The sequence below is a fragment of the Natrix helvetica genome, assembly GCF_964273705.1.
Source record: "Natrix helvetica genome assembly, chromosome: 1".
Taxonomy (NCBI): Eukaryota; Metazoa; Chordata; class Lepidosauria; order Squamata; family Natricidae; genus Natrix; species Natrix helvetica.
In genome coordinates this window covers 73250302-73278119 of record NC_138548.1, presented here as the reverse complement: position 1 = coordinate 73278119, position 27818 = coordinate 73250302, and the positions used below count along the sequence as shown (strand labels likewise).

General features: G+C 38.6%; 3 protein-coding genes across 9 annotated transcripts in view; 2 read left to right on the top strand and 1 right to left on the bottom strand.

Moving 5' to 3' along the window:
- Window positions 1-1931, top strand: part of UBR1 (ubiquitin protein ligase E3 component n-recognin 1) — a 73391-nt gene extending 71460 nt beyond the window's left edge. Inside the window, exon 47 of the mRNA XM_081967604.1 lies at window positions 711-1931. Within this exon, the coding sequence (XP_081823730.1) occupies window positions 711-852 (142 nt within the window). The 3' untranslated portion in view covers window positions 853-1931. The remainder of the gene's footprint in view (window positions 1-710) is intronic.
- Window positions 1932-2066: 135 nt separating this feature from the next.
- On the bottom strand, window positions 2067-22829 carry LOC309399670 (photoreceptor outer segment membrane glycoprotein 2-like). Of its 4 annotated transcripts, none has more exons than XM_081967723.1 (4): window positions 22696-22829; window positions 9653-10326; window positions 6308-6554; window positions 2067-3954 (listed from the first exon to the last, which is right to left on the bottom strand). In XM_081967723.1, exons 2-4 carry the CDS (start codon window positions 10231-10233, stop codon window positions 3697-3699), a joined length of 1086 nt encoding a protein of 361 aa, XP_081823849.1. In that variant the 5' UTR covers window positions 10234-10326; window positions 22696-22829; the 3' UTR covers window positions 2067-3696. The 4 variants fall into 4 exon arrangements, with proteins under 4 accessions (XP_081823849.1, XP_081823847.1, XP_081823848.1 ...); XM_081967721.1 differs by having other exon boundaries at window positions 22669-22797; XM_081967722.1 differs by having other exon boundaries at window positions 22625-22744.
- Window positions 22659-27818, top strand: part of TTBK2 (tau tubulin kinase 2) — a 73718-nt gene continuing 68558 nt past the window's right edge. The window contains exon 1 of one of the 4 annotated variants that reach the window (XM_081967617.1): window positions 22659-22799. The gene's annotated coding sequence lies outside the window, so the exon portion shown is untranslated. Of the gene's footprint in view, window positions 22800-22828; window positions 22947-23456; window positions 23665-25442; window positions 25462-27818 lie in introns of those variants that run through there. The other 3 variants (XM_081967618.1, XM_081967619.1, XM_081967620.1) reach the window with 3 other exon arrangements.

Here is a 27818-nt window from a genome sequence, read left to right as displayed (position 1 = left end):
GGATGCTAGTTTTTCCTCATACTTTTATTTATTCCTACTGTGCAGGGGTGGGTTCCGGCAGGTAATACTGCCGATTTGCTTGTGTGCGCGCGTGCTTGATGCGCTTTCTTGACGCGTGCTTTATGCACACTTGATGCGCATGCACAGTGCAATTAAAATTGTTCTGTGCATGCGCAGAACTGAAAAACAAGATGGTAGCGCATATGGCGCCGCCCGGGGAACCGGTTCAGGGGTGTGGCAGGCCTAGGTTGCTGCCGGTTCCAGTGACTCAGGCCGCCAAACCACGTCTGGTTCAGCCGAACCGGTGCAAACCAATACGACCCCACCACTGCTATTGTGACATAAAAGTGCCGGTAACATGTCCCTTAATTTCCTGAGACTTGTTTGCTAGTGAAAATTTGAGGTTAGATTTGTGCCTGGTGCTATTGCTCCTAAATATTTTTCTGTGAATTAACTAAAACTACCCAGTAGTAAGAACCCTTTAGCAGTGGAACCAATTACCCAGCAAATTGGTGGGTTCTCCTGGGCCAAAGGAACTGATCAACTGCATCTGTTGGAGATTTTTAACTGGTTGAATTAATTGGCCTGAATGGCCCTTTCCAAATGTATAATCCTTTCATGCTGGGAGATGTATCTAAGCAGATAAAATAAAATGCTGCTAAATATTATTTTTTAAACCCCAATAATTGTATTTTTATTTCTCTTTGAAGAAGAGGCAATCCTCTGCACCTGTCTCATGAACGATACCGGAAGCTTCACTTGTTGTGGCGACAACATTGCATCATAGAAGAGATTGCTCGAAGCCAGGAAACTAATCACGTCTTTTTGGGATTTAATTGGCACCTGCTCTGAGTGTCAAGCTCTTTGAGACTAAATTGTCAACACCTCACTTGTAAAACATCATACAAAGAATATGAAGAATTTTAGCTTAAGGAAAAACGACTAACCCACATCTGCTTACTGAAACCTGTGGGCTTGAATTTGGTCAGAAAAAAACAATGCATGCATATAACTTCCCAAATATGAATGCTGAATGATCGAAAGCAGAACTGCCTGGATCATCAGTAAGCTGACCTTTTCCACTTGTTTTCCAAATTAAAAACAGTCAACAGTATTTTCATTCTTTGGCAGCAGCAGTTCTAAACACATACATAGTTTCAGTGCATCTGGATATAAGAACAAAGGGATTTAATCTCCTCTTACCACCTTAGATGCTTCTGTTTCCTCTTTTAGTATAGTAGGTCTCAAAATAAGTCTAATCTGTAACTGGCTTTGCCCGTGACCTATCTTTGGATGCAGCATTATAACAACCTGAGGGTGAAGCACTACACAAAGTATAACAGCAAGGTATGCTGGAAAGGAAGTGAATATTTATTGTGAATCCTTTCAGAATGAGAAGGCATTAATGCAGGCTAATTTGTTAATTCTGAGAGGTTCCAGTTACCTTTAACGTATATCAAAAATTAAATGCTTTGCTCTTGGCCTATCCCAAAATGGGAAGGAACTGCACTGCAGAAAAACAGTAATGAAAAAAATTCAATTTCTTATTGCAAGTAGTCTTTATTTGTATTGGCCAACAAATTTCAGACTAAATTAGTTTTTAAGAGGGATTAAAAATCTATATTATACATTATAATTGAACAAAAATAACGAATACATTATTCAGCAGGTACGATCATAGCCTCATATCTACCACACATAGTCTAATAACATTTTTATACAGTATACAACAAACATAACAATACTTCAAATAATTATATTTGTAAAATAGTAAGGTTATTCATAAAATAATTCATAAAACAAAATCCACGCTAAAAGGAATCCTTAATATATGTACCAAATGTTATATTGTAATGTAAATTTAAACATTACCTACTTTTTTCTTTTAAAAAAATACAATAAAAAATAAATAAAGAGTTTTTTTTTCTGTTTGTGCCTGTAATACAAACTCATTTTTTTTCTCACTGCCAGATAAAAAGATGCCTACTGTCGACTTTCTGGCTAATGTTAATTTAAGTAATAAAAACATTAAATTAGTTCAGAGGAACTTAAGGAATAGAAAAAGAGAAAGGAGTATCTCTATAAGGCCACCTAACTCAATATATGGACTCTGGCTGGCATACAAATTTTGGATGGGACATGAAGTCTGCCTGTTCTGCAGGAACTTGCAGGATAGAAGAGAAACTGCTCTTTAAAGAAGAAAGAGCGAAGAAAAGGCAGAGACCACATCAAGGCCTCAGTTTTGACATATCTTCTCTGCCTCAGAGCTTGCCATGACCCATTAATTATTACTTTCGTGTTACAAAGAGCAGCCCAGATTTTAGAAATTTCTTCAGTAAATTCATACTCATTTCTCATGCTCATTCAAGCTTATTTCCCAAGGGCCTGACAGAACACACACAGCAGAGACGTAGTTCAAATGACAGTATTTTCATTGCAGTTCACACATGGGGCTCTGAAATATTGGAAAAAAGCACTGAGGCAAATCAACACATGTAAATCAGATGCTGGATTTTGCATGCGCTGAAAGCTAAGTTTTCAATGGCCAAGTGATCCTCTTGGTTCAGGGATTTTAACTCACAATTACTTTTTTTTCTCATTTTTTAACAATATGGCCCTTGAATGTAATGGATAATTTCCATGCATAGCAAGATTAAAAAGTAGTATTCTTATAATTGCATCCCACATATAGAGAAAATGATACTAGAAATTTTCATTGAATTATTTCTGTTACCAAAGCAGATGCTGTTGCATCTTTCATACTTGTCTTATTAATGTCATCAGTGACTTTTGATTAATAATTGGAACAAGAATTGCAACTTGAATCTTTGTTGAAACAGATTTGTCTTTCTGATCCCTAAAAAATAAATCTCTTGGCCTGATGACCCCTTTAGTGGAAAGCTAAGAATAGGGCTGAACTACATGCCTTTTTATTAACCACCAGGGTTTGTTTTTCTTTTAATATTTTTATCCCATATATAACTCAAGGCAGTGAACATAACTGTTTTAAGGATAAATACTTTAATTATACAAAGCATACTTACATAAATTTCTTATTAAGTATAGTTATTTGATTCTGAATATATTCTTAAACAAAATTCTCAAATGAATCAGCCCTATTTATAAATTTCCCACAAATTGTAGGCAACAGATGGCCAAAGAGAAATTGGCAATTACAGATCTCCTCCTTCCCCATCCCTGGATTAGATGCTCAAAGTAGTGCAAGTGATACAGAATAACCAACAGTAATTCATCTGATATGTTATTCTTTATACTTGGTATCCCAGATGTTCACTGATACTTAAAATTTACATAAGAAAAGTTAGCATGTTTATAGATGTTATTTCAAACTGCTCAAAATTGTTTTGGATTAGACCTATTTAATGATTGTTTTTCAAGAGTGGCAACCCCATCAACAATCACCATTCTCTTCACTTTTAAGATTATTCACAGAGTGCCAAATGCTGCTTTGGGCTCTTCTTATTCTGTTATTGGTCCAACACCATCTCTTTAAGGATTGAGCATCAAAATGAGTTGCTAAGGTAGGGAGGAACAAAAGCAAGTAAGCAAACTAATATATTGTATGGCACAGCCAGGGCATAGCACATCACACAAACCTCTTTCTGCTTTGATACGTTGGCAGCCATGTTTTTATACATTGTGATGCAGTTGCCAGGTCTTTAGTATTACATTCAATTAAGCTGCAGGGATATATTTGGGGTTAGTATTTTCTGAATTGTGGTTTGCAGTGCAAACATCCATATTAGAATTATCCAAAACACTTGATACTTGGTTCCCTTTGCCAAGATGTTTAATTGTGGTGATGTTCCACATGGCAATTTCCACAAAACTGTTTTCAAATAACCAGCCATCGGAGTCACAGAGTGGATCCACCTGTAGAAGAAGGTTCCTCATTGATGTTTGAAGATAACGAACTCCAATGAGGACCAGTAGCTGGGAAAAAAAAGGAATTCAAATGAACGGAAAATTAGAGAGTTGAGATTCCACTAATTGTAGTGGAATCTCCACACCCCCACACAGAATTTAAGACCTTGATGGTGATGACCGCCATATGCTTGAATTTTTAATTTTTTCCCTTCTTTGATTTCGGACCAGTTAATTTATTTGATGTGAAAAGCTTTAGCTGGCACTTAAATTGGGGCACTTTTGATTTTTAAAGGTTTGACTTTTAAAAATTGCATGAAGCTAAGATGAAAAAAGCCTTGCTGTTTCAAGAAGGCAAACCTAAAGATTGAAGGGGAGGTTTTTCTCCACATGAAAACACGAAGAGTCTTGAGTCCTGCTTGCTAACCAGAAGGATTCAGGGCAGGTTAACTCTTCCCTTCTGATTCCATTTTTCACCAACTTGAATGGTATTGAAAGCTGTAACATCCCATTCTTTCCAGTGGTGAAATTGATTTTTTTTTACTACCGTTTCTGTGGGGGTGGCTTAGTGGGGGTGGCAGGGGGAGGATATTACAAAATCTTCATTTCCACCCGACTCTGGGACTAGCCAGAAGTGGTATTTGCCAGTTCTCAGAACTACTCAAAATTTCCGCTACTGGTTCTTCAGAACCTGCTGAATTTCATCTCTGATTCTTTCCTTCTGATTCATTCTGCTTGGCACTCTCTTGCCCTTCTTCCTTTACGCAAACCATTTCACTGATCAGTGGTTGTTGTTTAGTTTCTGAGAAATGCTGTAATTCTCAACACGTTTGGCTACAGCCTCCCAATGTCGCTAAAGAATATTTACTGAATATATGTACTAGATACCATTTAAGACATTCATGGCGCACCCTTAAAATCTCATTAGCAGAGGTGCTTGCCAAGACTGAGCTTGTAGAGTGTATGAACATAACTCTGAAGAAGTCTTTATATAAACATTAGCCATAGTCTTAGAAGGGAGGAGTGAGTGAGAAAGAAACTCAAGATTACCTCACCTTAATTCTGTTCATCATGCCAGGTAAGTGCAGGGCTAGGCGGAGGCTCTGAGAGGGCCTCCTGGAAGTTCCGGAAGTCCAGAAACAGACTTGTTTCTGGCCTCTGGAGGCCCTCCAGAACCGGGGGGGGGGGAGGCCAGTTTTGCCCTCCCGGAGGCTTGAAAAAAACCTCCAAACCCTGGTAGGGTGAAAATGCCCTCCCCCCAGCTGTGGTGCAGGAGGCAGAGTAGGCCACACCACCAGTGGTGGGTTCTGGCAGGCACTACTGCCAGTTTCCTCTTGCGCAGTACAATAAAGATTGTTTTGTGCATGTGCAGAAGCAAAAAACAAGATGGCGGCACCTATGTGCCACATGGATAACCAGTTCAGGGGGGTAGCAGGCCAGGGTCCCTGCCGGTTCCAGCTGAACTGGTCCGAACCGGTAGGAACCCACCACTGACACCCACCATGGCCACGCCCACCCAGCATCCGGGCAGAGAACCTAACATTTGCTAACATTTTCCAATCCCACTCCTGACATACATGTACTCTCTTGTATTGGAATCACTTGCTTTTGGTAGTATCAGGCCTAAAAAGCTTTATTAATCACAGTCTACGATTAAAGAAGATAATGGACTATATTTGCTATTGCTGTTAAAATGTAATTTCTTAAAATGCCCATTAATCTGCTTAATTTTCCCTCTAAACTGTATGAAATAATTGATGATGGAAACTATAAAAAGGCATGTTTTTTAGTTCAGAGAACAGTCCTTGAGAAGCTACTATAAATAGAATACTTTCATCAAAAAAAATTTTTTTTTCACTTGCCCCGTTCAGTAGGTTCCAATGAATAAGAACTTTGTTATTTGGATTTCATAGCACATAATCAAAAACTATTTCATACCATTTCTTATGCCTGGAACAGACCTGATATCTAAGCTTTCTTCCCAAGATGCCTGTTTGCTTTTGAAATAATTTAATTTAGAACTTGACCAGAGTCTCTCTATCATAAACCAGATGTGTCCAAACTTGGGAACTTTAAGACTTGTGGACTTCAACTCCCAGAATTCCCCAGCCAGCATGTCTGGCTGGGGAATTCTGGGAGTTGAAGTCCACAAGTCTTAAAGTTCCCAAGTTTGGACACCCCTGTCATAAACATACATATTTGTGTGGAAAACAGGATTCAAACAATATCTTTAGTAGAATGGGGGAGGGAAGAAGAGTTCCTGCTTTTTCTTTTTCTTTGCAAATTACTCTTTGAGAAGATTGCATGCATTCAGCAATATTTTTAGTAGTATATCTCTTCTTCACTAATCATTCATCCCATAGTAAACTGTCCCATCTTTTGTACCTTTATGAAAGGAGGACTTCAGTAAATGCGATTTTACCTCAAACACCCAAACGACAAACGTGGTGATGCCAATGGACCTCATGATGTCAGTGTAATAATCCAGAAGGGCTTCCCTGCATCCTTTCATCCAGATATTAAGTTCTTCTGTCATAAAATCATAACGGTAGTGAGCAGTGTTGTTTGTGAGTTGGTACTGGATACAGGGCCGGGGGGAGTTAGGATTGCAACAACTGAAGGGAACTCCATCCACCAAGAATTTTCCATCAACATTAGCTTGTAGACGGCTGGAATAAGATGCGGGTGGGGAAGAGAGTTGTGTAAGAAAGGCTAATAATTCAAACAAGAGGATTAAAAGTTATTGGTTCACTGCATTTTGTTGGAAGGAAAAGTGCTAGTGTTCTCTGAATTAACCACTTAGATCTTTTATGAGTTCACTAAGCAATTCAAATCAACCTTCCCTGCAGAAATGCATAAAGGCATGCTCTATTTTCTAGTGATGTCATTTTTTGATGGTGGACTTGAACTCAAGTATACACCAGATGGTTATAATTTTGCCCAAGGTGATGGTTAGCAAAGCGGGAAATTATTTTCTCCTGATGTGGCAGAGGAATCAAATGCAAGCAACATTCAGGAAGAAAGAAGTGATTGATAAAAGAGGTAGATCTGAAATCAGGTGGATTGCCCACAAGTCTGACTCCTGGAGGATCACAAGGGACTGCTGTCAGGTGATACCTATGTTTAGGACAAAGGCTCACTCTTCCCCTTAGGCATATGTTCCTAATTAGAGTCTTAATATCACAAAACTGCATGTACTGTATATAGGAGTACAATTGCTAAATCTGGTTTCCTGCCAGTTTCAGTCAGAAACACTCAAAAACCACAGTGGATTGCAATTACAGTGCAATTCCTAAACTAGGTTGAATGTACTTTTTAAAAAAACAAAATCTTTTTTTAAAAATTCACCAAAAATTTGACCTCTCCCATTGGAACCCCCCAAAACAGCTAATTGTCAAATATTTCCAGAAGAGGCTGCTTACAGTTATAGATTTTACTTTGTTACAGAACATTGAAGGAAAAAATACTTTCATGCTAAAATTAATTGCTAAATTATTAAATGTAGTGATATTTAGAAAAGGCAACTTTTATCATTCCATTTTTATTCTGATTTGGAAGACATTCTCTAGAGCTCATCTAATTTAGTGAAGAGAATTCTGTGCCCAGAACTAGGGCACCCAAATGTATATGGCTGCCAAAATAAAAGTGAAGGTAAGGCCCTTCCTAAATTTACTGAATTGTCATTTTTAATATGATAGGAAGGGTAAACTATTAAATACATGGTAAGTAATCATACAAAATATATTTATTGACTTTAAATTAAATTTATTATTGTCCTAGCCCTGTCCAATACATCCTGGTTCTATCTGTCTTTGGAGTACTATCTAGCTTGCTGTACAAAAATCAAGAGCAGCCCTTGACACGAGAATGTTCTGCATCCATAATGCAGTCCAGTATTTTGCTCAATTCTGAATTTTCAATGCAGGATGTATCTACAGATCACTCAATACTTCAGAAGCATGGAAAAGGCTGAAGTCTATTATTGAACAGTTTGCCATGTTACAGAAACATGGCCTCTCAGATGTTCCTTCTAATGTTAAAGCCAAATTGGTTTCTTGCCTTTTTCACTCACTGGCCTAGTCTTGCCCTCTTGAACAAATGAGAAATTTGAAATGCCATCCTTTAGTTATTTGACAGTACTGTACTAACCAGTTGTGGGTTTCAAAATTTTTTAGAACTCTTCAGTAGGTGTGGTCTGCTTTGCGGGAGTGGCTTGCCAGCCATGCGACTGGGTGGGAGTGGCTTGCGGCCATGTGACTGGGTGGGAATGGCTTGCCAGCCATGTGACTGGGTGGGCGTGGCCAACTTGTAAAATGTGGTGAAACTCACTTAACAACACTCTTGTTTAGCAACCAAAATTTTGGCTCAGAAACTCTGGCATTTGAAGCACGCAAGTCTTAAAGCTGTCAAGTTACAAGACCCTTGCATTCCTAACCCTTTAGAAAAAAACTCCCAGGGGTCTTCAAGCTTGACAGCTTTAAGACTTGTGGACTTCAACTCCCAGAATTCCTCCTCCAGTCATGTAGGCTTAGGAACTCTGGCGTTGAAGTGCGCAAATCTTAAAGCTGTCAAGTTACAAGACCCTTGCACCCCTAACCCTTTAGAAAAAAAAACAGGTGTATTCAAACTTGACAGCTTTAAGACTTGTGGACTTCAGCTCCCAGAATTCCTCCTCTCACTCTTCATCTTGATGATGTGCGGAGGGGTGGGGGAAGGGAGCTGGAACCGGTTCTAAACGGCACTGTACATTTGTGGAACCTCTTCTATAGAAGAGGTTAGAACTGGCAGGAACCCACCCTTGGTACTAACACATACCGGTTCAAGTAGTAACTGTGAAAGGGATCTTGGAGTCCTAGTGGACAACCATTTAAATATGAGCCAGCAGTGTGCAGTAGCTGCCAAAAAAGCCAACACAGTTCTAGGCTGCATAAATAGAGGGATAGAATCAAGACCACGTGAAGTGTTAATACCAATTTATAATGCCTTGGTAAGGCCACACACTCGCATTCAGTTCTGGTCGCCACGATGTAAAAAAGATGTGGAGACTCTAGAAAGAGTGCAGAGAAGAGCAACAAAGATGATTAGGGGACTGGAGACTAAAACATATGAAGAACGGTTGCAGGAACTGGGTATGTTTAGCTTAAGAGAAAGAAGGACTAGGGGAGACATGATAGCAGTGTTCCAATATCTCAGGGGTTGCCACAAAGAAGAGGGAGTCAAACTATTCTCCAAGGCACCTGAGGGTAGAACAAGAAGCAATGGGTGGAAACTAATCAAGGAGAGAAGCAACTTAGAACTGAGGAGAAATTTCCTGACCGTTAGAACAATTAATCAATGGAACAGTTTGCCTCCAGAAGTTGTGAATGCCCCAACACCGGAAGTCTTTAAGAAGATGTTGGATAGCCATTTGTCTGAAACGGTATAGGGTTTCCTGCCTAGGCAGGGGGTTGGACTAGAAGACCTCCAAGGTCCCTTCCAACTCTACTATTGTATTGTACCTTTCAGGCTCCTCATCATCTAATTCAGGGGTCCCCAACCTCAGGCTGTGGCCCACTACCAGACTATGGCTTACTGGGCTATGGCCATACAAGTAGTGGGATGATGCACATGCGCATGTGTTAGCACACTGCTCACCCAGCCTGGTTCCCCTCCCCAACACAGCCAGGCTGCCAAGCTGCAAAGGTTGTGGGCGCTGATCTAGTTGGTCTCCTTGATCATGCTGGAGCCTCGGTTCAAGCTGATTTCATGAGAGGACGTTAATACTTACTCTAGAACATCCTCTGAAGTCATATCCAGATAACGAGGTGATACCCACTGAATTTCAAACCAATCCCTAAAACCATTGTTTCCACAGCACTGGAATCTGATCTGTAAAGTGTCTATAGTTCTCTTCAAAAAGCATCTTCCAGGAACGTCTGTATCTTTGTAGAATTTAATAGCATTTCCCAATCCCAGATATAGAGATTCTTCTAATTCATTTCTCATAGTATAGCACATAATAGCGCCCACAAAGATGCAGAAGGTAAAACAGAGAGTGCATACAATATAAGGGAGCATGATCAGCTTCCAGCGGTTAAATTTATTGGCATCCGTGCAGTCATAACATATTTTACCTCCAAAAAAGTTGATCATGCAAACTATGGCTCCAATAGAAATTAAAGTATTTGGAACAGAGTTAATATCCCATTTAGCTATCACTTCCTTGCGTTTCCTTATTTCGATCTTTAGGAAGAGTCCAAGGCTGAACACAACTGCACCAGATATCACAGAAAACCAGTTGAGAATCCATAGGATTTGAGCCAGTTTGTCTCGCTTGGTTTTGGTGAATTTTACTTTAAGAACGGCCATGGTCACTACAGAAGAGAAGAAGCTTCGTTCAGGAAAATCTTGTAATCAGATTATCAAAGTGTGTTCAGAGTATCAAAGTCATATCTCAGAAGCCTATGAAACAGAAAAAAAGAACAGATTATTGCCTTTTCTTCATGTACGTTTATGTAAAATATATGAATCTGAGACTGTTCATTATTTGGAGGTAACTCTCACTCAATTTAATGAAAGCATACTCCCACATTAGTATTTAGTTACTTAATCTGTTCCATCGATTCCAAATAGATTGACCAATGACTAATTTTAGAAGACTTGGAATTCCTGATGTACAATGATGGTGTACGCTATATTTAAAGGATAATTTAGTGATGTAACTAAATTGAAATATTCATTTGGTGTTTATACCAAGTCAGGTTAGCCCAACCTGACCTAATCTTTTCCACATTTAAGAGGCAATTTAATTAGAACAAAATACATATTGCATAAAATCATGCTTAAAAGCGCAGTCCAACTTTACAGCTGTTCTTGATGCCTGGGGAGGTAGGGCGAGTATTGCATAACTTCTGACTTTAGTTGCTATGTTAAGAGAGCTGCTGGGAGATGGGGAGTGGGTGGAGAAAAAGCTCAGGACGGCAACCCCTACTATTCCAAGATGGATAAAAAGTGATTGCTTTAAAAAAAAACCGATATCCTGTATATTAAATCAGTCAAATCATTGTACATGATCTATTTACTTTTCAGGGACTGAATAAATTAAGACCTCACTGGTGTCAAACATCCTTCAGATTTCGTACAGGGTTCCACAAATGATACCCTAATAAATGTTCCAAATTCTGGATTTAAAAAAATCAGTATACTTTGCATTTTCCATTATTCCTGTCATCTCACTGTGTTTTCATACAAATACTGTAGCTGAATATAGAAAGATGAAGTTGTACAAAGCTCAGATAGTAATGAATCACCCTACAATGCTTAATTGTGTCTTTAATTGTGTAGCAATTTAATTTATTTAAATCCCTCTGATCACAAATATTCAGTGATAGATATTGCTTTTGTGCATCTGGCAAGAAAGTTTTTATGGGCGTGGCCATATAGCCATTAAGAGATTAGCTCAACTTGAGGCATTGTTTATATACATGCATTCATACATATGTACATACATATTCATACACTCACATAAACCCATACATACTGTATATATATTCATGCACTCACACACAAATGCACATGCACCTGGATATATACTAATTGTTTTTAGGACAACTTAACATGAGGATGGGTATGGGTGGACTAAATAATAGTAAGTGGTCCTGTATGTAATTTTGTCATAAGCTCTTCTTTAATACCTAGACGTAAGGATGTATTACATGCAGTGCTTCCATGCAAAAAGGTTGTAAGCTGATGAGTGAGCCAATAAAATATGAATAATAGTATTCAAAAAATAAGTTTACAGATTGGAACTGCATTTTGCAAAAAGATATTGCAAAGCTAACCAATAGTTTTGTTCAGTCAGTGACAGCAAGGAGAGGATAGAGCTTTCCCAGAATCCCCATTAGAAAATCTCCCACAGGATGGCTGATTGAGGCTATCTGACCAAACAGGCAATGTTGTGTCTTGGAGTTCAGTGGATGGAAATAAAAAGGATCTGCCTATTGAGAAATGTCAAAGAGTGATGCTAGTGAAAAGCCTGAACAGGGGCAATAGAACAATGGAGAATAGAAAATGAGTGATAACATTCTTGACAGATTCAACTGAAGGTAAGTACATGAACACCTACAAAATGCCTCTGGCATAATATTTCTTGCAGACTTTAAGACAGCAGTTTGATCTGAAAATGGACAGCCTGGGCTTTCTTGAAAAAAAAAAAGAATTTCTCCAAATGGTTAGACTTCACCCGATAAGAGTGGACTTCTCTGCAAAAGAAGCAGCTGATTCAAAGAACCTTGTGTAGAGTTACCAGGTTTTTTCTTTCTTTCTAGCACTTTTCCGGAAATGCAAGATCTATCTTTTTTCTTTATTGAATCAACTGAGTGTTGATCCAATAGTTGCGACAAAAATGGACTGGCTCAATGGTGGGATTCAATTTTTTTTACTACCTGTTCTGTGGGTGTGGCTTGGTGGGCATGGCATGGCTTGGTGGGCATGGCAGGGGAAGGATACTGTAAAATCTCCATTCTCACCCCACTCTAGGGAAAGGTTACTGCAAAATCCCCATTCCTTCCCGATCAGCTGGGACTCGGGAGGCAGAGAATAGATGGGGGCAGGGCCAGTCAGAGGTGGTGTTTCTTCAAACTACTCAAAATTTCTGCTATCGGTTCTCCAGAACTGGTCAGAACCTGCTGAATACCCCCTCTGGACTGGCTGACATGTGGGCCTAAATTTATCCAGCTGATTTTCATGGCTAAGGCAGATGGGCTACAAAAGTCCAGAATTGCACTAGGTGGCTATAAGGACACTTTCCTGTCTGCTGCCAGTGAATTATCATAAAGATGTTACATCCATATGAGAAACCCTGAGCTTCTGAATCCAGGATATTGGGAAACTGTTCACCCAGTTTAGCTAGTTCTGGTAACCAATCAAAGTGTTCATTTAGTGTTAACACATTAATCGTTCATCATTTGAACACTTAAGAATTCCTGGACAAACTCTCCTCTGTACTCTCAGAGGAAAACAATGGGGATTATTCTATTGCCAAAAGACTCAGAAAGCCTTAAAAGATAAGTACAGTGGTGGGAAAAACTCAATTCCATCTCAGGTCCAATCTGAATTCTTGCTATCATATAGTCTACGTAAAATTGTGGAGCTTTTCTGAGAAGTGCACAGGGCAACATGAGAATTCATAGAAATAGACAGTTACTTAATTAAGAGATAATATGATTAAAAGTATACTTTGACTTTAAAAAATGCTTTAAAATTCCATGCAAAGCTGCATGAATCAATGTATAAACAGCAAAGGAAAGCTATGTTTTTGTCTTTCTGCAAGTAATATAAATGCATTTTTTCCTTTTTTCAAAAGGCTATTTTTGCAATCTAATTGGATACCTGATATGGTTAGAAATTCTGGAAGAAACACTGTAAAAATGAGGGAACAAAGCTAGGAGAATCCCTGTTACATGACTGTCTACAAAATCAGCAACAAAATCAACTATTATATATTTTGAAGTGAGAGGGTAGGACAGAACAATTTAAAACAAAACAAAACTCACATGAGTGCACCTTCTGTAGATAAATGTATAGTTTGCAATGAAGTACACGTTAACTAGCAGAATAATAGTGTATTGAGAGTTAATTGCTCTGATCTTTCAGTATGTTCCTCCCATTTTATAAAAAATGTATGGCAGTCTCCAATGAGAGAGTGGGGATAACTGGGAGGTAAAACTACTTTGAGATAAAAACAATGTCTTAAGTACCAGGCAATAGTTATTTTATGATGGCTTGCAGTTGTGGCAAGTTTTTAATACATTTGAAACAAATTGTAGCTGCCCCAAGCCCCATAGATCCAGCAAACCCTCACCCTCCTTGTCTGTCAGTAGGCCTTGAAGGGCCAGCTCTTCCCACAAGTGTTGGAATAGGATGACAGTAACCCAGCAAGGTGGTATATGGATGCACAATATGGGAGATTGTTGTCCCAGGAGCCGGGTATTTTTATAGGGTTTTATAAAGTTTGTATTGATTTTGATTCTGATTAGTGGCTTTTGTTGTTCTGTTTTATGTGCTGCCCAGAGTTGTGGTTACATTATAGGTGACTATGTAAGTCTTATAAAATAAGTAAGTCACATTAGTAAATGTTTACAGAAATTTATTACTTCCAGTACTCCCGAGAAAGCTTTCTCTGCTGGATCTAATTGAGTTAATGTTATTAATTCATTTATAACTACTGCTTTAGAAGTACTGTGTAGAAGTATTGACTAGCTTCTCCAGTTTTGCCCTTAGTCCCCCCCCCCTTTTTTTTTTTTGACAAGGAAATATAACCATTTACAGCTTTGGAAAATTATAGAATTGTTTCATATTCCATATTCCAAAAAGATCAGTCTTTCTTATTGAAATAACATTTCACTAATTTGATAATGTGAAGGTAAAATAGTCCGAAAGACAGCAAATGCACCATCTTACCAATTATTCTACAATATGAGCAAAAGCTGCTCACTTCCTTATGAAATGTGAATGTTTTTAATTAATGTGAAATATGACCTAAAGCTAAAAATATGAGATATAGTGATAATGAGTAAGGTAAATGCAGATGTACATTATAGCAGAAAAAAGAACGTTGCTTTTCAGTAACTGGAAATATACCAAGATGCATCAACTAGGTTAATTATACATTTACATAAAATGAAATACTTATGCACTGCAAATTAATTGAAAATTAATTATAACATTATCATTTTAAGTGGTAAAAGTGTTACTACTAGTTGGGTTCATTCTGAGTTTCTCTCATGTCATTTGAAAAATGATTTCAAAATTATTCCTTGATTCCTTCTCCTTTAAAAAAAAATCATTTCTTTAATAAAACATTGGTCATCCATCTCTGTCTATTAACTAAATATGTTGGATATTCCAGGAATTATTTTTCCAATATACCTAGAAAGCACTCTGCTGAAAAGAGATATTTTAAGGAATAGTTTTTATCTTAGGGGGGAAAATGAATGGAATAAATAATTATTCTGGGAAAAAAAGGAATGACATTGTGAATTTTCATGGGTTGTCCCAGGAGGGCTGCTGGAGTGTACATGAAGAGGATGGTTTCAGTGAAAGCTTACTAAAATCAGTCTTTTGCTTCAATGGACCTCGGGTTCTGGTTCTTATTTATTTACTGTTCCAATTTATACATCTGCCCATCTCATACGACTCCGAGTGGTTTACAAACAATTAAAAATAATATAATACAGCAAAAACAATACAATTCAAAAATAACAATATAAAAGCATATTTTAAAAAAATTAAAATGCATAAAACTCTTAGCTAAGGTTGTCATAATGAGACTGAAGAAAGGGATAAACTGCTCTATTTTTAAAAGGCTACTACAATTTCATATTAAAGTATAATCAATTATTTGGAGTCAATTTTTCAATCTGAATATGGGTTCCCTATATGAGAAAGGAGAAAAAACAACTTCAAGCTAGAGATAGGCCATTGATTTTGCTGCCTCGTTTTAGAAGCTGTTTTGTGTCCAGGAAGCTCAAAGAAATATTGCAAAGGCATCATAAATTTATATTATTATTTTGGTAACAATTTTAACGTCTCACTTACTGTAGAATGCTATTCCTATTTTTTTTTTAAACTACCCAAGCAAAATAAGTCAATGTTTAATACTGGTCCAGCATCTTAAAAATGCAGTTTGTAAGGATTATGTGCTTATCATTTAGAAATTCGGTTTGTAGTTGTGTATATAAATAGGAGACAAGCACAAACACAGTGGCCCACTTTAATCACTTTTCTTGCATTGTTTTTTTCTCAGTTATGGCTGCCGTTCTACACATAAGTCTTTCCCAGTCTAATCTTCCCTTGGTTGGGAATAATTGGACTTGAAATCCATTATAACTGGAGAATATCACATTGGGAAAGACTGTTAGGCACAGTTACTGAATAAACTCAGCAGAACATACTTTTACAAATTATTCAATTACAAGGTAACCTATTAAGGCATCTTCTTTTCTTTGTATTATACTGTAATTGTACAACTTCATTTTAAGTATAAATTTAACACAATCACCCATCAAAACAACAGTAGTAAGACTGCTTTAATAGTGTGGCTTTATCAAAAATAATTTAGAAGCAGCCAGAATAAAAAAAGAGATATTTCTTTCTACTTTCTCCTCTTGCTTTTTTTTTTTTAGAAAGAACCAGGAGCAATTAGTATGAATAAAGCCACTAACCTTGTGGAGTCTTTGCCATATTCTCGTTTCTGCGGATCAGGTTTGCTAGCTGCTGCTTACATCTCTAATCGTGTCTAAGATACTTATAGTAGGAGCCTTATGTTTGTTGTTTAAATCCTGCAAAGCATTCTACCCTTAAAGTGTAACTCAATATGTGCCATGTCTACTTTCAGAAATGCAGCCTTTTATCAGCCTTTATCAGCCTTTAAATGCATCTTGTACAGATAGTCCTGGATTTACAACTACAGTTGAGCCCCAAATTTTTGTTGCTAAGTGAGACTGATGAAGGGCTTTGTCTATTTAAAATGTTAATTTAGGAACAATTCCCAACTGATGTTAATGTTTTTAACAAACCTTTTCTGTGTTTAACAATAGGTACATTGGGTATACATAATACACCATTTTTAATTCTCTTAAAAATTATACTCCATCCTTCAACAGAACTTTCGGAAGCACTTGCAAAAATCTAATACATAAAAATGAAGCTTATTAATATTGTGGGTTTAAAAAAAAAATCTTAAGTTTAAAAAAGTATTTTTGAGTAGCCATTCAAACATAAATGTTTCCGATCGCTCCACAAATGGGAAGGTGTACAGGCAGAACACCACTGGGAGAACTTTCCCTGAAAAATGTCACTCTAATTTCTGATGACCGCCTAAAGGAGAACTTTGGAAGATGAGTACAGATTTAGCACATCCTCCTCCTAACCTTGATGTATGAGAATGTACTATTCCGGGACAAGCATGCACAAAGGAATTAGGTTTCAGTCATTTACTTCATGAAATAAGAGATTTATAGGTAGCAGCATTACCTTTCAATATACCTGCTTCCTCTTTCGTGTCTGTGTGTGTGTGTGTGCGTGCGTGCGCACACACACAAATGAATGAAGATAAAGCACTTTTGAAGGCAGGCACGTGTTCAATTACACATACTATACATTTAAGCAAGGGCAACAAATACATGCAAGCTTGCTTGCAAACAGGTCAAAGTGAAGAGCAGCAATATCAGGTCATGGTCCTGATAGATCCCAGGGAGTATTTGGAAGGTGGTCTAAGATCCGAGTAGCTGTGTTTCAGGACAATAAGCCCATGGATATCTGAGTCTATTTGGGATGGTATCCGACATTCACAACAGTGTCACTGCTGGATCAACTTAAACAGCAACTTAGATAAATGTATTTTTTTTAAAAATGAAGGTGAATTAATAAAAACATGGGCTTTATTCTGGAGAAAATGTGTAGTCTTACCACATTCATTTTTGTTTCAGAGGTATTGTCCCATTCCATAACTACACCCATGTTTGAGGAGATGATGTGACTAACAGTCTCTCTACATGGGCAGAATTCAAGTCTCCCTCAGAAAGATCCACTGAACGTAATCAGGAGAAAGCTTTTGGCAACGGCTCAGAGTTAACCTATTGGACTTTGAGCAAGGGAAATATCAATTGACGCTGAACAACTGGTTCATTTTTATGACCATTACTGGGTCCCAAGGTCATGTGATCACCTTTTCCGGCCTTCTCACAAAGTCAATGGGGGAACCAGATTCCCTTAACAACTGGGTTACTAACTTATCAACTGCAGTGATTCACTTAACAACTTTGGTAAGAAAGGTCGTAAAATGGGGCAAAACTCACGTAACAAATGTCTCACTTAACAATGTTTTGGACTATATTGTGTTTGTAAGTTGAGGACTACCTGTGTACAGAATCCAATAGAAATTTCACAAACAAATTAGGACAAATGTAAATTGATATTTCCACAAATATTAACTGTAAATTTTTAATGTTAAGTTCAACACAAATAAACCAAATAGAATCGCTATGTTTTGCACTATTCTACATTATCTCTATTAGTGTGCTGAATTTCATACTATTGATTGCTATTTTATCTTTGATTGGGTAGTTCAACAAAATCCTATAGCAAAAAGTATATGTAATTCCACAATTGTCAAAATTTTAACGGTATAAAAGAGCTAACATTTTATTTATATGCAAAAGTCTTGGAGTCAATATGCTATCAATTTGAAACTAAATAGAATAATACTTCAAAATTGTGTTTTCTTTCAGAGTAATAACAGTCTGTGATTCGAAATTCAATCCTTATTCTTTGTTCTGATGTCCAGCTTTACTAACAAAATGATTTGTCTTAATAACAGTTTTCCAAAGCCAGAGCAAAAGATATAGTTTTGATAGGAAGCAAGAAGCAATGACAAAGAATTCCCCCGAGGCTTTCTGTTATTCAGCAATGCTTTTAGGTAAAATGCATTAGAATTCTGCCAGTGAAAAATAGTCAGAACTGTTATAGAGATCCTGCGCTTGTATAGCTTTTCAAATGATATGAAGAAAATACATTGATGCCTATTGGTTGATGCTGAATTCTATTACTTCTTATGAATAAATGAATATACACACTACAGTAAATGGATATACACACCACATCATCTCCTGGTTTTCATATATTTCACATTCGGGCACACATTATAATGACCCTCGTCTGGTTCCTTGTATTAACATTAAATATGATCACATAGCATATACTTTAACTTGTTTAGATTTAACTGTAGTTTTGATCTAAATAGATACATTCTGATATACAGTAAAAATTTAAAAAAACATATTTTTAAATTTGCAACTATTCACAGCGCAGAATATTCAGGGATGAGATGTAATGTTGGATACCAGTTCTTTAAATGGATAAAACTAGGGACATTATGAAGTGGTGTTTTTTGGGGCAACCTACTGTCTTTTAAAATTAGCTACCAGATTCTTAATGCTTAAATATATTAGCTTAATAGTTGTCATATTTTGTATCATTAGTCACAGAGGGTTCACATATTGAACTATACAATAATCTGGTTTGCTTGGTTTTTTTACTTACTATAGTAGAAAAATCCTGCTCATGATTTAATTTTTCTCCCCTTTTACATACTCAAAGCCCAAAGCCTCTGAGATAATGGCCTTGGATAAATGCATGTACACTCTAGAATTATATGGGTATTTAGCTAAACCGTGATGGAACACGTTAAACCATTAATGAAAAATCTAAGGCCGTTGTCTCATAATACAGGAAATAAATAAATTTGAGCTTCAACTCTTAATTCAGGAAGGCAATTTGCCAATGGGATATTTGGTGGAATGACATTAGTGATTGAAATACAAGAGCTTGTTTAAAAGGTGTAAGAGAATTTTCTCTTCCAGAGGGTGAAGAATGATATAAAAGAATCAGTTTGACTTGATACTGAGCAAAAGCAGTTTTCATAGAATCTAATCTATTTTCATAAAGCAGGCAGTTTCATAACATCTAATCTGCCCGTTGTGATTAAATTCTCCGCTCTGCATTTTAAACCAGTAGTGTTCATTTTCTGAATCAGCTTTGCTTTTAAGAAGAATACGGCTACTCAAGAAAGTGAGCATGATTATAGTGTGAAGGGATTGCTTGCATCAGCCAATGAATAGCTTGAGTTACCATGTATTCAATTAATATATACAAACCAAAACCGAGTCCAACACTGAAGATGACTTCAGGCCAAAAATAGTAATATAAAAATGCAGCAGGTAAACAAACATACATAGAGGCTACTTTAAGGGTGAGAGGAGGCTCAATGGGTAGTGAAATCTGTTTCTCCAAGCAGAGGTGGTATTCAGCAGGTTCTGACCAGTTCTGGAGAACCAGTAGCGGAAATTTTGAGTAGTTCAGAGAACCATAGATACCACCTCTGACTGGTCCTGCCCCCATCTATTCTCTGCCTCCTGAGTCCCAGCTGATCAGAAGGCAATGGGGATTTTGCAGTAACCTTTCCCTGGAGTGGGGAGGGAATAGAGATTTTACAGTATCCTTCCCCTGCCACACCCATCAAGCCAAGCTACGCCCACAGAGCCGGTAGTAAAAAAAATTCAATCCCACTACTGCCTCTAAGATCATCTGTCTCCAGTAATTTGAGCCTTGTCATTTGTGTTTTGGGTTAAAACTCTGAACTGATTTTCCCCCCCAATGATCTATTGAAGTACTTACCGTATTTTTCAAAGTATAAGACGCACCAAGATTTTGAAGAGGCAAATTTAAAAAAAATGTTTTTGCACTCTGCAGACCTTGCAAAAATGAGCCATTTTTTGTCAAAAAAAGGGCATGCATAGCCTTTAGGAGACTTGAAGAGTGCCCCTGGGGGCTGTGGAGGCCCAAAAACAAACCAAAAAATGGCCCGTTTTTCATTAAAAAAAGCATGCATAGCCTTTAGGAGGCTTATAGAGTGCTCCTAGGGGCTGTGGGGGGCAAACATGAGCAAAAAAACAGACCATTTTCACTCACTTCTGCCCTTCCCAGCCCCCAGGAGCACTCTGAAAGCCTCCTAAAGGCAATACACAGCCATTTTTGCAAAGGGGGCAGGGTTTCGGGAGGCCAAAAATGCTGTATTCAGTGTTTAAGATGCACCCAGATTTTCACCCTCTTTTTTGAGGGAAAAAGGTGCGTCTTATACTCTGAAAAATATGGTAGTATCCAAGATAATCTCAGGAGTCTTTGCCAACACCATGGTCCAAAAATGCAACTTTTGACAGGTTGGACTACACTTTTTTTTTGCACAAAGAGAAATGTAAAGCCGGAATTAAGCAATGCACAAGCACTTTTCCTATTATCTATCACTGTCTTGCCATCTTCTTCATCCAGCAGATCAACTGTTTCTTTGATTTTCCTTCCCCCGCCCCCCGCCTCAATCCTCTCTTTTTTGGTAATTTTTTGAAATTGTTGCATGCATCAGGTCATTCTGTGATAAGAGATGGAACAAAATCTTATAAAATGTGCAGATGGCACAACATGGGCTCACATACAGCTCATATACTACAGATAACATTCAAAGTTACCTTGTTAAGTTAGAGAAGTAAGGTGAAATGAACAATGATGTGTAAAAGAGACAAATGCAAAGTTCTTCATGTAGGAAAAAGAAATAAAATGCATTGGTATAAAATGAAGAAAACTGGCTTGTAATGAAGTAGTAGTAGTAAAAAAGTCTTAAAACTGAATGTGAATCAATGATGTGATGTGGCAGCAATAAACAAACACTTATGATGAATTAATAAAATGTACTTTCTAAATTAATGGAAGTAAAATCTGGATAACATACTTAAAAGCAGGAGCCAGAAAAATTGGAACAGATTCAGAATTGGTTAATGAGGATGATCAGTGGATTAAAACGAAACTATGTGAACAAAATTTAAAGGAGTTAGGCATGTTTATCTTGGGAAGAGAAGACTGGGTGGAGTTGTGGAGTAGCATACTTTTCAAATTACAGAAATAACAACTCAGAAAAGAAGGCACAAATCTTTTTGGTGTCATCTCTTGAGAAGGGCATGGGATGATACGATTTCATGAATTTAAGTTACAGCAAGACAGATTCTGACTGTATTTTTGGGGGGGTGAAAATCCCTCTTTTCTAATAGTTAATATAGTTCAACATCCGAATCCATTAATATGAGAAACTGTAGGCAGCCCTTAATCAGTTTCAGTTGAGGTTGGACAGCTGTCTTTCAAGGATGCCTTAGTTTAGATTCCTGCATGGGGAAAGAGTTTGGGTTCAGCTATCTAAGTAGTCTCTTTCAAATCTGTAATTTTATAATTTTTGCAATTGAGATTAACTGCATTGGGACATAGTTTGTGCCTTGTGCACAGAGTTTGTCCTTCAGAAAAGTAAGTGATGATGCATAGTAAATGCATCCACTCTGTATTGCTTAAATCACCACTGCAATTTGCTTTAAATCAGATTACCGCCCGCCCATCTGTTCCATAGTTTATACATTTTAGAGGGGATCCTATACTGCAACGGAGGTGTCCAGGGCTGTTCACGAAAGACTAAGTTTAAAGCACTTTTCTTTAAGCACTAGGTTGCATTTAAGAAGAAAGTAATCACTCGCTCCGCTACAGCAGGGTAAAATGCTGCCGTCGGTGTATTTGTCCAAGTTAGGACTGTGTCCCTAGATGGAAGTCGCCGTTACTTCTGATCTGTCGCAACCCACGAGCAGATACCTTAACCCCGCATTCCACCCTTCGGGAATCCCTTTCCGATAACGTACACTAAACTACAATACCCAGAATTCTTTTCAAAAAACCCACTCGCAAAATTCGCCTCATAAGCAAATATGAGGACAGCGGCGTCTCTAAGATACGGCCGCCCGCCAGACTGATTGAAAGAGCTCCCGTCCAATCTGCTACGGAATTTTGGTAAACGCTCCAATAACGTTTCACAGTGTCGACGCGGTGGGCGGATTCTCTCGAGGGAACGCTTGGCTGCCTAGCGCTAGGATGGAGGGCAAGGGAAAAGGAGGGGGCTAGTTGCGACGGCAGTAGCGAGAGCAGTCGCGTCCCGAGGGGGACTGCAGGCGACTGAGCCGACAAGGGGTGGCGTCGGCGTCGGCGTCGGCAGTGAAGCGGTTAACCCTGCAGGGAGAGAGAGAAAGAGAGCGAGCGAGCGAGACAACGGCCGTTCAGCGAGTGCCACTGATTGCCTGCCGCCGCCTCCTCCTGCCCTCCCCTCCCCGTTAGTTACCCCGCCCGTCAGCTCGCGCTCCTTCAGGCTCCTTCTCAGCCTACCCTAGTCCGGTCCGGTCCCGCAGTTACCATAGAGACGGCGACGACGACTGAGGCGCCACCGCCGCCTGCTTGCAAGCCATGGGCCGGAGTCTGCTGCTGAGCTGTGCTGTGCTGAGCCGGAGGGGGCCGCGGTAATAACATTCTCCTTCTTCTCCTTCTCCTTCCTCCTCCTCCTCCTCTTCCTTTCTTTCGCCCGGAGGCTCCCCAGAAAAAAAAGAGTTTCTCCGAGCCGGTCCCTCTGGCAGGCTGACGAGGCAGGGGCGCCGCTCGCGTTCCAGGTGAGAGCTCTCTCCGGCCCAGCGGAACAGGGTGGGGGGGGAGGGTGTCGCCAACGGAGGGGCTTTTGTGGGCAGAAGGGAACCTTGTTGACATTCCGCGGCACCGGCGGCTCGGGGGGGGGGCGCGCGAGGGAGAGAGACCGTTTCTGTCGCCGCCCCGGGGGGCGCAAAAGAGAAGCTGGCCCGTGCTGAGGATGCTTTGGGGGGGGGAGGGCAGCGGGGAAGGGATACAGCTGGCGGCCGACGGCCCTTCTTCGCCTTGTCCTTGTGGTGGCGGGGTTGAAGGCATCGTGGGGATGCGCCTTTGAAGATGGAGGAAGTGGGGGGCGGGCGTCGTCGTTTCCCGGCAGTCGAAGGTTGTTTGGAGACAAGAGAGAGCGAGCGAGAGAGAAAGAGACACAGAGAGAAGGGCAACCTTTAGGGCAGCGATATCCAATAGCCTTCGAGATGTTGTTCGGGTTTTTTTTTTACACGCGGGGACAGAAAGGGGCGGAAATGCTGCAATGAAACAAACACAACAACAACAACAACAACAAACCCCAAACAAACCCTCCGAAACATGACCCTTGCGTTGCAGAGGACCTGGCCCATCTTTTAATCTAGTTAGTTTGTCCCGACTTCTGTGGTTTTCCCCATGCAATGCGCGCCTCGCAACTGGATAAATAGCAAGATGGATCGCCGAAGTTTGTTCTTCTCGAACCAATGAGATGCTACAACAGTTAAGCGAGCTGCTTGTGAAGAAGGGAAAAATCATTGTGGGCTCTATGCGGGGTTTAATGTGAAAGATCACAGTTTTATCTTAAGGCTTAGTTGTCTCGGCCTCTCTTTTCATTGATGGGGACTAATCAATGAAGTGGGCGGGTGGTAGGCAGCTTGATTTTAAAACCAGGTAATTTCGATGCAGTTCTCTCTCTTTTATTCATAGAAATAGTCTGTAGTATTGGAGACAGATGGAGACTGAAACTAAACATTGCAGTTGCATGATGATATGAATACAGTTATATAGTATATACTTTTTTTTCAAAGTAACAGGTATGATCTTCTGACCTTAAAACTACCTGTAGTTGGAAGCAGGAAAACATATGTTTCAGAAATTACAGACTTTTCTCTTTCTGTTCTGTAATAATACAATTGTGGTTCTTAATATTAGATCTTTGTATCCAATCAATTAAAAGGAGTAGGTTATTAAATGATGATATCCATTCAGTTGAGTTCCAACTCTTGGCATTCTATTGGCTATGTCTCTCCACATCTTCCATTCTTACATTATTTCTTTGAGATTTTCTATGTTCTGTCCGGTGTCAGCTTTGATAGTGTCCAGCCACTGCTTTTCCGACAGCCTCGGTTTCCTTTTATTGCTAACTCTTCCAAACATAATAGCTTTCTCCAGTAAATTCTCCTGCATGACATGGGCAAAGTAAGTGAGATGCAGTGTGATTTTTCCTTTTAGTGATATGCCCGGTGTTCTATACTCCAGTACTTCCTTGTTAGTCATTTTGCTGTAGCATTTTCTGTATATAATATTCAAGATTATCTGAGAAATGCCTTCTTAAATGAATTAAGGTTTTTATAACATGCACATAAATTGATTCTAATACATTTGAAAGTTGATTAGAAAACTTTTTCAAAAGTTGAAGATAATCAGTAAAGTATTCATATGTTTGTGGTTTGTAAGAAACAATGAACTGAGCTGGACTTTAGCTTGTCAAACAGTTTCAATAAAGAAGACTCCATTATTTTCTTGCTATACTGCATGAATTATACTTTTTAAAAAAATCCTCTCTTTGTCAGGTGATAGAAAACTGCCACATAGGAAGGTCCAATTAAACTGATTTATTGCTATCAGCCTGTGCACAGGAATCTTCTCAACTGTTAATACCTACTTGGAGTTAGATAAGGCCCCATGGAATTCAAGGGGGTTGGGGGTTGTAGTTAGTCTGCTTGTGGCTATGTAGGGATTTCTAGGAGTCTGCCTGGACAACTGCCTTGCAGTTTCTTGGCAACTTTGTTCAGAAGTGGTTTGCCATTGCCCCCTTCCTCAGGCTAAAACAAGATCATCCACCTAGCTTTATGCCTAACATGGGAGTAGAACTCAATCTGCCTTAACCATTACCTGAAAGAGGCTCTCATTTTTCATATTAATATTGAATAATCATGATATATCAAAATAGTAAAAGCCAATACTATATCAGTGCTTTATTTCCTATCCTTTTGGCTTCCTCCATTCTATCATATTTCCTCTTCAGAACCCCCCTCTTCTTCCAATAAAATATAAGATGGAGTAGAAGGTGAAAATCTGTTTTACTGATAAATACTATTCCACAAGAAGGGAAAGGTGAAATGTTAGATACATGTTTTATTTTTCACACATTTCCAACATTGATCTTGATTTTGATCTTGATATTCTTATGTTTAAAGGCTCTTATTCAAAAGTAAGTCTCACTGATTTCAGTTTTGATTCTCCTCCCCACCCCAGTAAATATATCAATGTATGTTCTCCAACCTTCACAAGGAAGTAAGTTTTGTAAGAACTCTTTATTTGTCCCACATTAGACTGTATTTTCATAGCTACTCTAGATGTCACCACTTAATATTTTAATAAAATATACCAGAACTTGAAATGGTCCATAATCTATGTTCTGAAATCAGAAATCTTTCCAATAAATGTATGCTTGTGGAAATAACATTTATAAATTGCTCTTTTTACAGATTTTCTATAGTATTATCAGTAATCCTGACTTTAAAGTGTTTGAGCTATGATTCAAATCATGTGCCTTGGATACAGTAGGTTTTTTGACCTTTTTTGGATGTGGGCTTATGCAAAGAATGGAAGAAGCTCTTAAGCAAATTTGTTCTCTCTCTCTCTTCCTCTCTCCCCTCCCTCACTCCCTCCTTCCTTCCCTCTCCCTCCTTCTCTCCCTCTCCTCTCTCCTTCTCTTTCTCCCCTCTCTCTCCTCTCTCTCTCCCTCCCTCCCCCTCCCTCCCTCTTTCTCTCCCTCTCTCCCTCTCTGTGAGTTTGTGTTTGTGTGTGTGTGTGTGAGAGAGAGAGAGGTGCTTCATTCGGTTCTACATATTCTTGTCCGGTAGATCAGAAAGGAAGGATGCTTACTGTGTTAGGACTGTATCAATCTTTCACAGATCTGTGGAACTGAATTACAAAACACTTTTCAAATTCTTATTTTTTCTGTATTTGGAGATTGCTTTGGAAGTACGTCTGTCTGTCTGAGTATGGGTGTTTATATACACCACTTTTCTTCAGTCCAACCATTTATTGGTTGTGGAGACAGCCAGGAATAGTTACCAAAATAGCCATAAAATCAGAGAAAAGATATGGGTGCATAAAAAATGTGAAAAGAGTGCTTTGCGCATGCATCCATATTTTTCCGAAACACCTCTTTCAAAGGATTTGCGAAGCCTTACCAGATACTCTAATAAAAAAAATTATACTAAGAATGATGTGAAAAATTATAGGTATTGTGGACTGTTAATAAAGCAATGAAAATAAATCTAGTTTGTAGGATTTCATAACTGATCCCAATAAAGAATTTGGTATAAAATGAAGCTGAGAGAAGAGAATGTAATTTTTATAAGGGGAAATATGAGAATTCATGAAAGAGATAGAATAAAGAGAGAAAGAAAAAAGTTTTGATAGATGAATTATATGAGCTGTTTCCGTGCTGAAAAATGTAAACACATATCTTGCAAGGAAACATTTATGTATTTTATTTATATACCATATGCTGGGAACCATGAGGCCAGCCTGAGGTAGTTTGCAATAGAACATAATGACAACCAAAATAAAATGGTATCCAAAGCAAATATTACAATGCAATCTAAAACCATCAGGATTATAATAACTTGGCTTCCAGCAATAACCATTAAAACTCTATGGAAGAGCTCCATTTTCATTGCTTTTTTAAATTACAGGAGGAACACCACCATATGGATCTCTAGAGGGAGACTTTTTGAGAGAATAGAGTCTGCCACAAAGAACCATTGACACTTGCCCCCTTTTCTGAACTTCTCAAAGTTAGGAGAGAGATGGTTCAGGATACCCAGACAGTAAAGGTAGCCAAGTTTAATAGGTTTGATTTGAAGTAGATGATTACTTGAGATACCAATCTTTTAATGTTAAAATCATAACTTTGAATTGTACTCCAGAGCCTATGGGTAGCCACTACAGAACCCTCAGCTTATGTTCAAGTAAAAGTAATGACTATTACCTAATGACAGGCAGGCTGCTACATGTTGAACCTACTGTGGCTTCTGACAGTCTTCATGTAGAGTCAATTAAAGTGATATGTACAGGAGGTGACAAGAGGGTGAGTCACTGTTGTCAGGCCTATTTCTCCAGAAAGGCTGAAACTGGCATACTAGCAGTAGCACCTTGTTTCTTTCCACCCAGGCTCTGACAACCAACAAGAATTAGGTCATGACTTTTACTGCCTCAGCAGGGTTCCATGATTGAAAAGAGCCCAGATAATCCTATTTTCCATATAATATTACGTTGCTGGAACTTCACCAACAACCTTCTCCATAAAGGAAAGGTTATAAATTGAACAATAGTTGTCCACTATGGCTGGATCTACAGAATGTCTCTTCAGGAGAAGATTTTTTTTCAAGGTGACAGCCACCATTTCCTTTCCCAGTGAAGTGTTGACAATCTTGCTGATCTACCCAGTAACATATTTACTGATTTTACATGGGGATGAGGTGAATCATGGGTCTAATTCACATATGGCCGATATACTGCCCTGTTTTTCACTTCCTGTCCATAATATTTTGTTTTTGTCAGAATGTTGCCCAAATAATTTATAGAACCTCATTGCTTTTTCTCACTCTTCAAAAGGGAGAAGCACAAATGATTTGCCA

Bases quoted from the DNA above. Each gene is read 5' to 3' on its own strand.
- LOC309399670 (XM_081967723.1), bottom strand. From the start codon at position 10,233: ATGGCCGTTCTTAAAGTAAAATTCACCAAAACCAAGCGAGACAAACTG. The intron at 6,555-9,652 runs GTAAGTATTAAC...ATCTTATTCCAG, and splicing joins ACTTCAGAGGATGTTCTAGA to CCGTCTACAAGCTAATGTTG. The intron at 3,955-6,307 runs GTAAAATCGCAT...TTTTTTTCCCAG, and splicing joins TTGTCGTTTGGGTGTTTGAG to CTACTGGTCCTCATTGGAGT.